At 32.7% G+C, this 12,622-nt stretch overlaps 1 protein-coding gene across 1 annotated transcript; it reads right to left on the bottom strand.

Annotated features, from left to right (window-relative positions):
- Positions 1 to 3,453: 3,453 nt before the first annotated feature.
- LOC128869990 (uncharacterized) lies at positions 3,454 to 11,960 on the bottom strand. The gene is made up of 4 exons (XM_054112584.1): positions 11,747 to 11,960; positions 9,725 to 11,215; positions 8,566 to 9,181; positions 3,454 to 3,463 (listed from the first exon to the last, which is right to left on the bottom strand). The coding sequence occupies exons 1-4, from the start codon at positions 11,850 to 11,852 to the stop codon at positions 3,454 to 3,456; spliced, it is 2,223 nt and encodes a 740-aa protein (XP_053968559.1). The 5' UTR covers positions 11,853 to 11,960.
- Positions 11,961 to 12,622: the final 662 nt, after the last annotated feature.

The following is a 12,622-nucleotide window of genomic DNA, read 5'->3' as shown; positions in this document are numbered from 1 at the left end:
TCTCTATATTTAACATTCTCTGCAGCTCATATGCACGATGGAAAGAATAATAAGATGGCGCCTATCGTGGTCCCGTTACTTTGCGCTTAGCGAATTTGACAATGAGTTACGTGGTATTAGCACCAGTACGGCCTTATTATCATTTTCGTAACTTGATTTAGCATTTTTTTTGTTATTTAGTCTCGGAGCTCTAATTCTTTCTTCATGACATTTTTCTAGCCTTCTCTAATTAAAAGTAACGTTTATAATTTTGTAAAATATACATTTTTTAAAAATTAGTTCAATAATTCACTCCCTTTTATTTAGCTTTATTTTTTTTTAAAACCGGGAAGTATTGCCCGAGATTGCAGTTGTTTTTGGTGTTCTTCTGCTTTCAGCAGTCAAATCTCTCTCTCGCTATTGCAGTGTTGCCTAGCTTTGGATATAAAAACGGACTAAAATGCGCATTTAAAGAAAATAAAACACCAAATTTTTATTAAATTATTTAAAGAACTTTGTATGCGTGACAAATTGTTTTTAGAATGTGCGTTTTTTTAAATAAATGTGTTATGCTTATGCACAATTTAATTTATGAGTTTTTTTGTTAAGCGAGACTCTTTTGTTAAGGGAACGACTTTTTCGCTATATTTGAGGTTATGTAACTACAATAGATAAAGTACTCTTTTTGTAAAAATGTCAGTATGGTTTCTTTAGTATTTTCTGATATTTTGCGGCTTATTTTTACAATGAATACACCTCTTGATGCCCTATGTCCCACTAAGGATTGAGGGCCGGAAGAAACGATTATATCTCTATGGTTTTAATTCGCATTCAGTAAGTTCAAACGCTTTTTAAAATGTGTAGAAAGGTTTTCAATTTTAAAAACAGTTGAGAGAAGAATTATCAAATTTTATATGAGTAAAAAAATTTTCGTTAGCACTAAAATCTTCTCAGAGTGACCTTTTTTAACCTTTTTTTGTTTAATAATCCAGTTTTTTTTTTTAACTTAAAGTTTCGGTAGCTTTAAATTAAGAAAAAAGAAAAAGAGCAAATGATTGGCAACACTGCACAACTCGGAAAAACGTGAAGTCACGCACTCTTGATGGGCGCAATCCTCTTTCTATCATTCTTGGCTCATATGCATATCTACATATAAAAAATTCAAGAGCATATGCAAGAAAACTAATCTACGTTGACATATATACATGTATGTATGCATATATGAAAACATATGTTGGGACAATGTATGTACATAGATGTTTCTATTTTAAGCAAAACAATGCATATTCGTTTATACATATCCATATATGTACATATAACCGCACGAATAATGTCTTTCGAGCCGAGCCGTTCGAAAAAAAACAATTTTCACTTGCTTAATTTTAAGAGTTACTTTATTAAACTCTAATTATCGACTGCTTACAATTTTATTTTGGTTGCTTAAATACTTATTTTCTATGTTGGTAAAATTGCAAACGTTGCACTTGTACAAATAAGAATTGCTGTTATTTCTATTCCTATTTGTTTCTTTTTCTTTCTTAAGCTTACTCCAATATTTTTGGTTTCAAATTTATTTTATTGTCAAAAAGCAAGCATTGCAATTATGCTAATATGAATTTATGCTATTGCAATATTTTTGGTTTCGAATTTATTTTATTGTTTAAAAGCAAGCATTGCAATATTTTTGGTTTCGAATTTATTTTATTGTCTAAAAGCAAGCATTGCAATCATGCTAATAAGAATTGCTGCTGTTGCTATTCTTATTTGTTTATTCCTTTCCAACACTTATTGCAATACTTTTCGTTTCGAATTTCTTTTCTTATGTTTCGAAAACATTTCAATGCGGTATATGTCGGACATGTTTTTCTAATCGCTCTGTATTTTTGCTATACAAAAGTTATTTCGACATAATATAAAATGGCATTTTAGTGTTAATATCAAAAATTAAAAGACAGTGACTTTAAGCTATATTTATTATAGTCTGAACTAAATTCAAATTAGTGTAAATAAAAAACTAAATAAAAAAATAAGACAAATATGCCGTGTGTATGTGGACAAAAAGTTGATCGTCCTCAACTGAAAGTGCAGTGTGCTGAATGTCAAGAGTTCTTTCACCTTGATTGTGTTGGTTTACTACAGGCAGATGTGGATTTCTTGCTCTCATCTGATAAACCGTATCTCTGCAAGACCTGCTCTGCTGATAGACGCTCTTCCATTAGGTGTCAAACTTTATCAGTACTTTCGGCCGAAACAAAAAATAAAAATCATGATGATACAAATGTGCACAATAATAAGCAACAAATTACATTGCTTGTTGTTGTTAAAGAACTGGCTGCGCTTAGAACGGAAAACAGTCGCATACTATCTGCTGTAAATGCTCTGCGTGAAGAAAAAAAACAAACAATGCAAAAATCAGATGATCTTCTTGCAGAAATTCGCTCATTGCATTCTAAGCTTGAAGCAAAAGATGACGCTCTCTCTACATTAACAACTGAGGTAAAAAATCTCAAAAGCATTGTTGCTAACTCTGCTAGCGTTCTCGGTAGTGGAAATTCAAAACATGCGAGCTCCTTGCTATCTCCTCTTTCTGTTCGTTGTCCGCCTACTGACCATGAAAACAATGCGCTGAACTCTGCTGCTACGTCTAAGCCTGCGTCGCAAACATCTGCTTTGCATGGTTCTGCCGTCGCTAAGGAAAAGAAAGCTAAGACTACATCTAAGACGGCTGCTGCTACTATTACTGCACCTGCAAAAGTTACCTTTGCTTCTGTTGCTGCTTCATCTCAGGTCTCTGCGACTTCTGTTTTAAATGCTGCTACTGAATCTGTGCCCGCAACAGAGAACGTAAATTCATAGAGAAGGCGCAGGAACGAATGGACAGGTTAAATGTCAAAACACATCAAAACGAGGGTAGGAAGTTAACAGTAGAGAGTTAACATAGCGGAGCGTAGTCAACATAGCAGAGCGTAGTCAACAGAAATAAATATAGCGTTTGCATTGAAATGTAAAATGCCATGATTTGATGTTAGGGAAAAGAAAATAACAGCAGACTTGTACATTTTTCTTTCATGCTTATTTGCCGTCGGCATTTTGCATGCGCAAATGGATTATTTCTTGTGAGATGAATAAATTAATTCTAAGCAACGCAATAGCACCGTAGGCCTAAGTAGCTAGAGTGCTCTATCAGTTAGTGTTATATTTCATATTTCTCTAATAAATAATAATAATAATAGTTCTAAGTATATGCATGCACGAATATGAAATTTTAAGTATCTCATTGACTAAATTGTATTGAATTTAGGTCTATTATCAAAATTATTCAAATATCATAACACAAAAAATAACTTTGTAAACCATTCATTTACATCAAGGTTTATTATTCAGTAAAGTGTTGAATTAATATAACATCTACCATCCATATTCATGTGGGCAGAAAAAAACATGACTTGCCTCAAAAGCCAGCTCATACACCTCTCATACACATCTGCATATAAAGAATTCAAAGCAAATAGACAAACGTATGCAAACATATTTCTAATATACATATGTATGTGTGTATGTATGTATGCAAAAATCACATTTATTTTTCATGCTTATTTCCCGTAGGCATTTTGCATGCGCAAATGGATTATTTCTTGTGAGATGAATAAATTAATTCTAAGTAAATGCTTGCATGAATGTGAAATTTTAAGTATCTAATTAACTAAATTGTATTGATATTAAGTGCATTATCAAAATAATTTCAAAATATTCACATAAAAAATTGGCTTTGTAAACCATTCATTTGCATCAACGGTTATTATTCAACAATATGTGTCCTTTTTAAATTTTTATATCCATATGTATGTACATACAGTGGCTCACAGCTTATTTCGTGTGGCTGTATGTTAAACTAAAGAATTGTAAAATTATTTTTATTTGATTTATTTTAAAAAAAATTTAAATGCACAATCAAAGATAAATTATTTCTAATTACAAACATGTATAAATGCATTCAAATTTTTTCTTCTTTAGTAGAATATTTACAACAAAAACAGAATACTAGGTAAATTGACGTCACAGCTTATTTCGTGTGTTCACTTTTACCGTTATCGGCGCCAGTAAACCGGTTAGCAATTATAAGAAATTTGTTTTGCATAGTATATTAGATTATATCCTTATTTAGTTTACACATTGAAAGTAGTCGGTTGTCCAGCTTAATTTAAAAATACCGTGATGGGTCGTCGTACGTCGATTGAAAGGCGCGAACTAGTGATTACGCATTACAAAAATGGAAAGTCGAAGATAAAAATTGCTCAAATTGTAAATTTGAGTACTTCCACAGTACAGTACATTATTCAACGCTTTTCTCGTGAAAAAAGAGTGGTTGACAAAGGCCGCCAAGCTCCAAACAAAATTTTTACAGAAGCTGATGAAAGGTGGATATTAAGAAAAATTAAAAAAGACCCACGAATTAGTGCGCCAGCTTTGACAAAAGAGGTTGAAAAAGTACTTGGTAAGTCATGTAATCCTGAAACAATAAGAAGAATTCTGCGCAAAGCTGATTTCCACGGTCGTACAGCTCGAAACAAACCGTTTGTTAATGAGCGTAACAGAAGATTAAGGGTGGAGTTTGCCGAAAACCATGTTAATAAAGACCAAACATTTTGGAATAACGTTATTTTCGCCGACGAAAGCAAATTCAACCTCTTTGGTTCCGATGGAAAGTCTTTCGTTTGGCGTAAGCCCAACGCGGAGCTGGACCCGAAGAATCTGCGTGGTACAGTAAAACACGGTGGGGGCCATGTAATGGTTTGGGGCTGCATGTCAACAGCTGGTGTCGGAAACTTGGTTTTTATCGACGAAATTATGGATGAAACAGTTTATTTGAATTTATTAAAAAATAATTTACTACAAAGTGCTGAAAAATTAGGCATTCGGGACAGGTTCAGGTTCTATCAGGGCAATGATCCGAAGCATAAGTCGGAATTAGTGCAACGGTGGCTTATATGGAATTGCCCTCATGTGGTAAAAACGCCAGCACAATCACCTGTTCTCATTGTAATTGATAATTTATGGAATATTCTGGATCAAAAAATTAGAAAACATAACATAAGCAACAAACAAGATCTAAAAACAGCATTGCAAGTGGAGTGGGAGAAAATATCTCCTGAATACACTGGAAAACTTGTTAGCTCCATGCAATTCCGGTTAAAAGCTATATTAAAACAAAAAGGCTACCTCTACAAAATATTAGATTAGTAAAAACTTAATAAATTTAAAAAAAAAAATCATGTTTTTTCTAGTTTGGTTAAGCACACGAAATAAGGTGTGACGTGGATTTACTTATAATTTTGATTTTGCTGTAAATATATTACTTAAGAAGAAATAATTTAAGTTTATTTATGTATGTTTGTAACAAGAAATAATTTATCTTTGAATGTACGTTTAAGTTTTTTTTCTAAATAAAGTTTATACAAAAATATTAAACTTTTTTATTTTGATAAACGGGCACACGAAATAAGCTGTGAGCCACTGTACATATATTCATATACTAAATAGATATAACATCTACCATCCATTTCATGTGGGCAGAAAAAAATCTTGACCTGCCTCAAAACACAGCTCATATGTATCTACATATAAAAAATTCAAAAGCAAATAGACAAACGTATGCAAACATATTCCTAACATATGCAAAAAAAACTCATCTAAACGGCATTCGCGTACATAAACATATGTATGTATATATGCATATATGAATACATATGTTGGGACAATGTACATATGTACGTAAATGTTTCTATTCTAAGCAAAACCATGAATATTCGTATATACATATAATATAACCGTACATACTTACTTTTGCCCTTACATGTGTATGCTTCCAAAACTAAAATTCTAAGCCTAGCGACTACAAGAACAAAATGCATTCCTAGGCGTAGCTGGTGCGGCCATGATTATTTACCCGCGACGGCGCTGAACAGTTTCAAATATTAAAAAGCACAACAAAAACAAATTCATTGATAAGTTCGAGCTCATATTTCTACGAGCAAAGTACTTTCATTCATAAAACGAGCCGCCCATATGCCAATTTTCTCGACAAATCGAAATTAGTCAATATTGGAATATTTCGCGTTGAATTATTTACCAATATTTGGTAAATCTTGAATTTTTGTCAAGTCGAGTGGCCGCGGCTCCGTACATATGTATGCATCAATATATGTATGTAAATATGTGTTCTCAATTCTCGACAGCAATAGCAAATCGAAATATTTTTTCTGTCGCAAGTGCTCGCAGCCTCATATGTATGTATGTCTATGGAAGTTTGTAGGCATGTATTTATGTGAATGCGTGTTTGCTTTTGCACGTCCATATGAACGATTTTTCATATGCAGATATTCATTTGATTTAGCTGAACGAATATATTGATTTTGTAATATATTGATTTTCGACAGGATTGAATTAAATTATTGGTATATGTTCATTTAAGTTCTTCTTACCAAATAAATATTATTATCCTTAAGAAAATGAAATACTAGTTTTTTTAATTTTTTATTTTTATTCACAAGTAATTTAAGTACTCTAATATGTATATGTATTTTTTACCTCATGTGGTAAAAACGCCAGCACAATCACCTGTTCTCATTGTAATTGATAATTTATGGAATATTCTGGATCAAAAAATTAGAAAACATAACATAAGCAACAAACAAGATCTAAAAACAGCATTGCAAGTGGAGTGGGAGAAAATATCTCCTGAATACACTGGAAAACTTGTTAGCTCCATGCAATCCCGGTTAAAGGCTATATTAAAACAAAAAGGCTACCTCTACAAAATATTAGATTAGTAAAAACTTAATAAATTAAAAAAAAAAAATCATGTTTTTTCTAGTTTGGTTAAGCACACGAAATAAGGTGTGACGTGGATTTACTTATAATTTTGATTTTGCTGTAAATATATTACTTAAGAAGAAATAATTTAAGTTTATTTATGTATGTTTGTAACAAGAAATAATTTATCTTTGAACGTACGTTTAAGTTTTTTTTCTAAATAAAGTTTATACAAAAATATTAAACTTTTTTATTTTGATAAACGGGCACACGAAATAAGCTGTGAGCCACTGTACATATATTCATATACTAAATAGATATAACATCTACCATCCATTTCATGTGGGCAGAAAAAAATCTTGACCTGCCTCAAAACACAGCTCATATGTATCTACATATAAAAAATTCAAAAGCAAATAGACAAACGTATGCAAACATATTCCTAACATATGCAAAAAAAACTCATCTAAACGGCATTCGCGTACATAAACATATGTATGTATATATGCATATATGAATACATATGTTGGGACAATGTACATATGTACGTAAATGTTTCTATTCTAAGCAAAACCATGAATATTCGTATATACATATAATATAACCGTACATACTTACTTTTGCCCTTACATGTGTATGCTTCCAAAACTAAAATTCTAAGCCTAGCGACTACAAGAACAAAATGCATTCCTAGGCGTAGCTGGTGCGGCCATGATTATTTACCCGCGACGGCGCTGAACAGTTTCAAATATTAAAAAGCACAACAAAAACAAATTCATTGATAAGTTCGAGCTCATATTTCTACGAGCAAAGTACTTTCATTCATAAAACGAGCCGCCCATATGCCAATTTTCTCGACAAATCGAAATTAGTCAATATTGGAATATTTCGCGTTGAATTATTTACCAATATTTGGTAAATCTTGAATTTTTGTCAAGTCGAGTGGCCGCGGCTCCGTACATATGTATGCATCAATATATGTATGTAAATATGTGTTCTCAATTCTCGACAGCAATAGCAAATCGAAATATTTTTTCTGTCGCAAGTGCTCGCAGCCTCATATGTATGTATGTCTATGGAAGTTTGTAGGCATGTATTTATGTGAATGCGTGTTTGCTTTTGCACGTCCATATGAACGATTTTTCATATGCAGATATTCATTTGATTTAGCTGAACGAATATATTGATTTTGTAATATATTGATTTTCGACAGGATTGAATTAAATTATTGGTATATGTTCATTTAAGTTCTTCTTACCAAATAAATATTATTATCCTTAAGAAAATGAAATACTAGTTTTTTTAATTTTTTATTTTTATTCACAAGTAATTTAAGTACTCTAATATGTATATGTATATATATTACAATACTATAAATAAATGGTATTTACATTTCCTGAAATGAAAAAAAATATATATAAAATTGTGAAAGCACGAATTACGAAATTGTTCTCATACTATAACAATTTCTCACACGACTTCGATATTGACATCGATTAAGTCATTGCGATTTACCTGATTTTTAAAACACTACTCTCAATCCATCGTGATTAAGTGAAAATTGTAGTGGTTTAAAAATCTAGGCTCAAGTGCTACCTGAAAAAGAAGATAAAAGGAAAACCTGAAAGATAGAGAAAAATCTGAAAGATGGAGAAAACCCTGAAAAATAAAAAAAATCTGGAAAATAGGAAAAATAAATATAAATATATACATATATGAATAAACAATAAATAAACGCTGGTTTTACTTACCCTAAGGACCTGCGGAACTCACCTTGTTGGACCCTGACCTGCAACGTACGACAACTTTTTTAGTTTATCGTTGCGCTTCTGACACCTAACTTGGGTATTTTCTTGCCGTAAAAGCCATTTCGCATTTTTGAATAGCAGTACATATATCAAAAAATCGAGTAGCTTGATGCGATGATCTTGACATTCGCCAGATATTGCGAACCAATGGGGAAATACTTCTTCGGTTTTTTGTTTTATAACTGGCAACATTAGATTGCGAATATTACCTACGTGAGCATATTTTGCAAAAAGATGACGGTACCACATCATCTGAAGGCGACACACTTCGAATACCCTGTCTTCAGGATTCACCAGTCTCAAATCGGTGTCATCCGTGAAATTTTTAGACCTTATCAGGGCTTCGGAATGCAATTTTAAGTCTCCTTGTGTTTTCATCATAATGTGGGCGCATTTGTCGCATTTTAGCTTACACAGTAATTTTTGGTAAATACCATAGCCAGTGTAATAACGCTGCACCTGTACCTCAGCTATATTTTGTTCTTCGGCAAAATTCTCGCCTCCTACCTCTATATTTTCTAAAACGAGTTGCTCATTTAGCGGTTCTCCTACTTCTTCCTCCAGATGATGATCCTCAGTCCCTAAATTCCAGTCAAAATTAATATCATCATCATCTTCGCAATTATTGCCTTTGTTTTCGAACCGCTGTCGTAAAATTTTCATAGATATCAATCGCGCTACTATATACTGTACTTCGTGTGCTGTGGGATGAGTATTAATACCCTGACTAGCTCGGACCCGATAAAAGAAATTTTCTAGACAATCTTGGTTTAACTTTCCAAGGAAAATAAATTTTAAATTTTGATGCTGTTGAAAAAGTTCCTCGCACAATTCCAGCATCGATTTTATGGTAGTACGAAAACCTTGGATACATTTAATAGTGGAATATGCACGCATTGTAGACATTGGACTAAAGAACTCGAAGTAACTTAATAGTCTTTTAACTTTGCCCCTATCATCCCGCTTCAGGGGAGACCTTAATGGATTTGTTGACTGGAAATGCTTTGCATCGAGTTCATCAAAAAGATCGTTCATTTCTTTAACAAATATCTGCGTGGGCTTGGCAAAATTTATCAAGTTTTCGTCATTACCAAATAAATTTTGACTACACATCATGTCAATACCTGACGCTACCGAATTGCTCAATACTTGTGTTACGCGTGAAACGCTCATTTTTTCGAAAATGCTTGGATAAATATGAGCCTCCGTCAATTTTGGGCAAATTTTAAAATTGGAATTCTTTTGATCAATATCAAATAACTTCCTAATGACCTTAAAGCTTGCAGTGCCATGAGCGGTTGGAATATCATATTTCATAAATACATTACGGATGGACTTTATGAGATGGCAATAGTCAAACATACAAAAAATTTTATTGTTTTCGTGCATGAAAAAGGTGTTAATTTCAGAAATCTTCAATTGATTAAATAAAGTTATATTCGCGGGCCCTTGATCGCAAATCATAACTTTTATATTCAGTCCAATTTTCGTAATTGCTGAAATGTTACTCATCACAATTTGATGTAACTCTGTACCATTAACACCATTTTTGGAAATATAGTAGGAAAAAACATACTTCCACTTAGAGCACAACCCTTTAACCATAAAAACACTACATTTGTTCCCTATTCTGCTTTGACGTTGGCCTTCCCCATGGTCCACAAACCCATCAATTATATCCCTACTTTTATTATAAGTAAGATCCGGCTTGATGCTCATTTCATCAAATAATAAAATGCATATGCGTTCTGTGCCGGACATTTTGCTAGCAATTTTGCTTAAATTGTTAACGACATTGGCATCGAAACCTGGAACAACATACCTGATGGGGCGCCAACGCAAAAGAGATGATTTGTGTGGTAAACAAAAACCTAGATCGTCACGCATAAAAGAATATGCTTTAGTGGACATATAGTTCAAATTTTGTGCCAAAGCCTTTTCGTCCTCATTATACCAACCTTTTTTGGTACTGACGATCATTTTTGCAAAAGTTAAAGCATCGCTGCTACAACTTTCTTCCGCAATTATTGCACGTTTCAACAACTCAGAATATTTATTTTTTAGGTCATTATTTTCTTTTTCAAGCTCCTCAATACGTTTATTTAATTTGACCGCGTTGCTCTGATAATAGCGAGCAGACTGAGCAAACCGTTCGCGAGTGGTTGTGGTTTCTAAGTCCACGCAGATCTGATTACTATAACTAGCCTGCCTGTTTTCCTCTAATATCGAATATTTCTCAAACTCTTCCAGAGTTAAATCTTCTTCTACTTCCTTAACTACCTTACTATAAGTTGCAGTGACGGGCGGGCAAACCCAATCAGAGCCAGCACTAGGCGAGCGACTTCTATTTACTGGCTCTAAATTGAAGCAAGGAAAAGCCCCTTTCAAGAGTTTATATTTTGCAACCAATGTGGGTTCAAAATGGCGTTGGCAAAGAAAAACCCTGTCAGTGCTTGACACTTGCACGTTGCAAGCCAAGGCCCAATTTTTACGGGTCTCTTCGTCCCTAGGAAACGCAAAAAGTATAACTTTATCCTTAGGCACGCAGCTCTCGATACAGCAGCTCCTTTTTTTCTTTTTTTCGGTCCACTTGTTCGGTGGAACATCATCATAGCCTAATTAAAATTTTTATTTTAATTTTTACAAAATTTAAATTTAGGTATATTCAGTATAATCATATACATATATAAAACTAGAACCCGCACCCTCCGGGGATTTATAGTTTTCATCTAACATCTCAACCAAGTTTCATTAAATAAATCATTATACTTGGCCTAAAATTGCCCATACGGCATTATCCTAAACCCGATCTTTTAAATTCAAAAGTTTTTTATAAATATGTAAATAAAATAATGAGAAAGTGCGCATTCTAAATAAATAAATCCCTTCTCTGCTTTCTATTTCATGCATGCATGCATGAATGTGTATATTAAGCTTTTCAATAGGCACGAAGTATTGAAAACGACATCCAAGCATACGATTATCACTTTATGTATGTACAGTGAACCAAAAAGAAACTGAGACACTAATATTTAAAAAAATATTCACAGATTTATAAGAAATAATAATATTGACGGTAACTCCGTTTATTTTTTCTTCACTGTACATACATATATGGAGACATAATAATAAATTAATTTACTTACCCAAGTTTAAAGTTGGAACCGCTCCATTCTTGAGATATTTTGGTCCCACGGCATCCTCCTCAAAATGCTTAATGCATACAAATGAATTATGCATTGGCATTTGCATTGAGGGTGAGATCCTCAAATTCTCCTTCCACAAATTTAATAATTCCCGATTTTTGGGAAATGCAAACGAACGAACATTTTGTTCACTATAACACTCGCGAACACGACATTTCGAAGCTTTAGGCATATGTTTCTTTTAATTATTACTTATTAACAATTTAAAAATGTTTGCTTCACCGCGCACGTGCACTTCCAATTGACTTTCTTTTTGAATTAAAATTCAAACCAAAGTTCAATTGGTTACAAGCAATCACAAGAGCTTTCCAATATTTGGCGCAGTTTTCATATATGTACATATAAACATTTATCCAATCAAAATCAAATCTAATGCAATCATACATTTTTTCCGATATTTGGCGCAATTTTCATATATGTAAAGCTAATATACATATGTCCTTTGCTAATATACGTATATAAACATGCATATATAATATTTCGCGCAATTTTCATAACTTAATTACATACATAGGTATGTCCTATGCTAATATAAGTATATAAACATGCATACATACAATTTCGCGCAATTTTCATAACCTAATACATATGCTATGCTAATATATAATATGTATATAAACATGCATGCATACATGCATTTCTTTTCGAATTAGAATTGAAACCAAAGTTCAATTGGTTACAAGCAATCATAAGAGCTTTTCATTAATTTGGCGCAATTTTCATATATGTACATATATACATTTATCCAATCAAAATCAAATCTAATGCAATCATACATTTTTTCCAATATTTGGCGCAATTTTCATATATGTAAAG

Source organism: Anastrepha ludens, chromosome X (assembly GCF_028408465.1).
Source record: "Anastrepha ludens isolate Willacy chromosome X, idAnaLude1.1, whole genome shotgun sequence".
In the NCBI taxonomy this organism is placed as follows: domain Eukaryota; kingdom Metazoa; phylum Arthropoda; class Insecta; order Diptera; family Tephritidae; genus Anastrepha; species Anastrepha ludens.
Note: the sequence above shows the minus strand (reverse complement) of the source record. Positions and strands in the feature narration are given on the sequence as shown.

Coding starts and splice junctions, on each gene's coding strand:
- LOC128869990 (XM_054112584.1), bottom strand. CDS start 11,852: ATGCAAATGCCAATGCATAATTCATTTGTATGCATTAAGCATTTTGAG. Junction 11,216..11,746: donor GGTTCCAACTTTAAACTTGG/GTAAGTAAATTA, acceptor AATTTTAATTAG/GCTATGATGATGTTCCACCG. Junction 9,182..9,724: donor GAGCAATTCGGTAGCGTCAG/GTATTGACATGA, acceptor ACTGGAATTTAG/GGACTGAGGATCATCATCTG.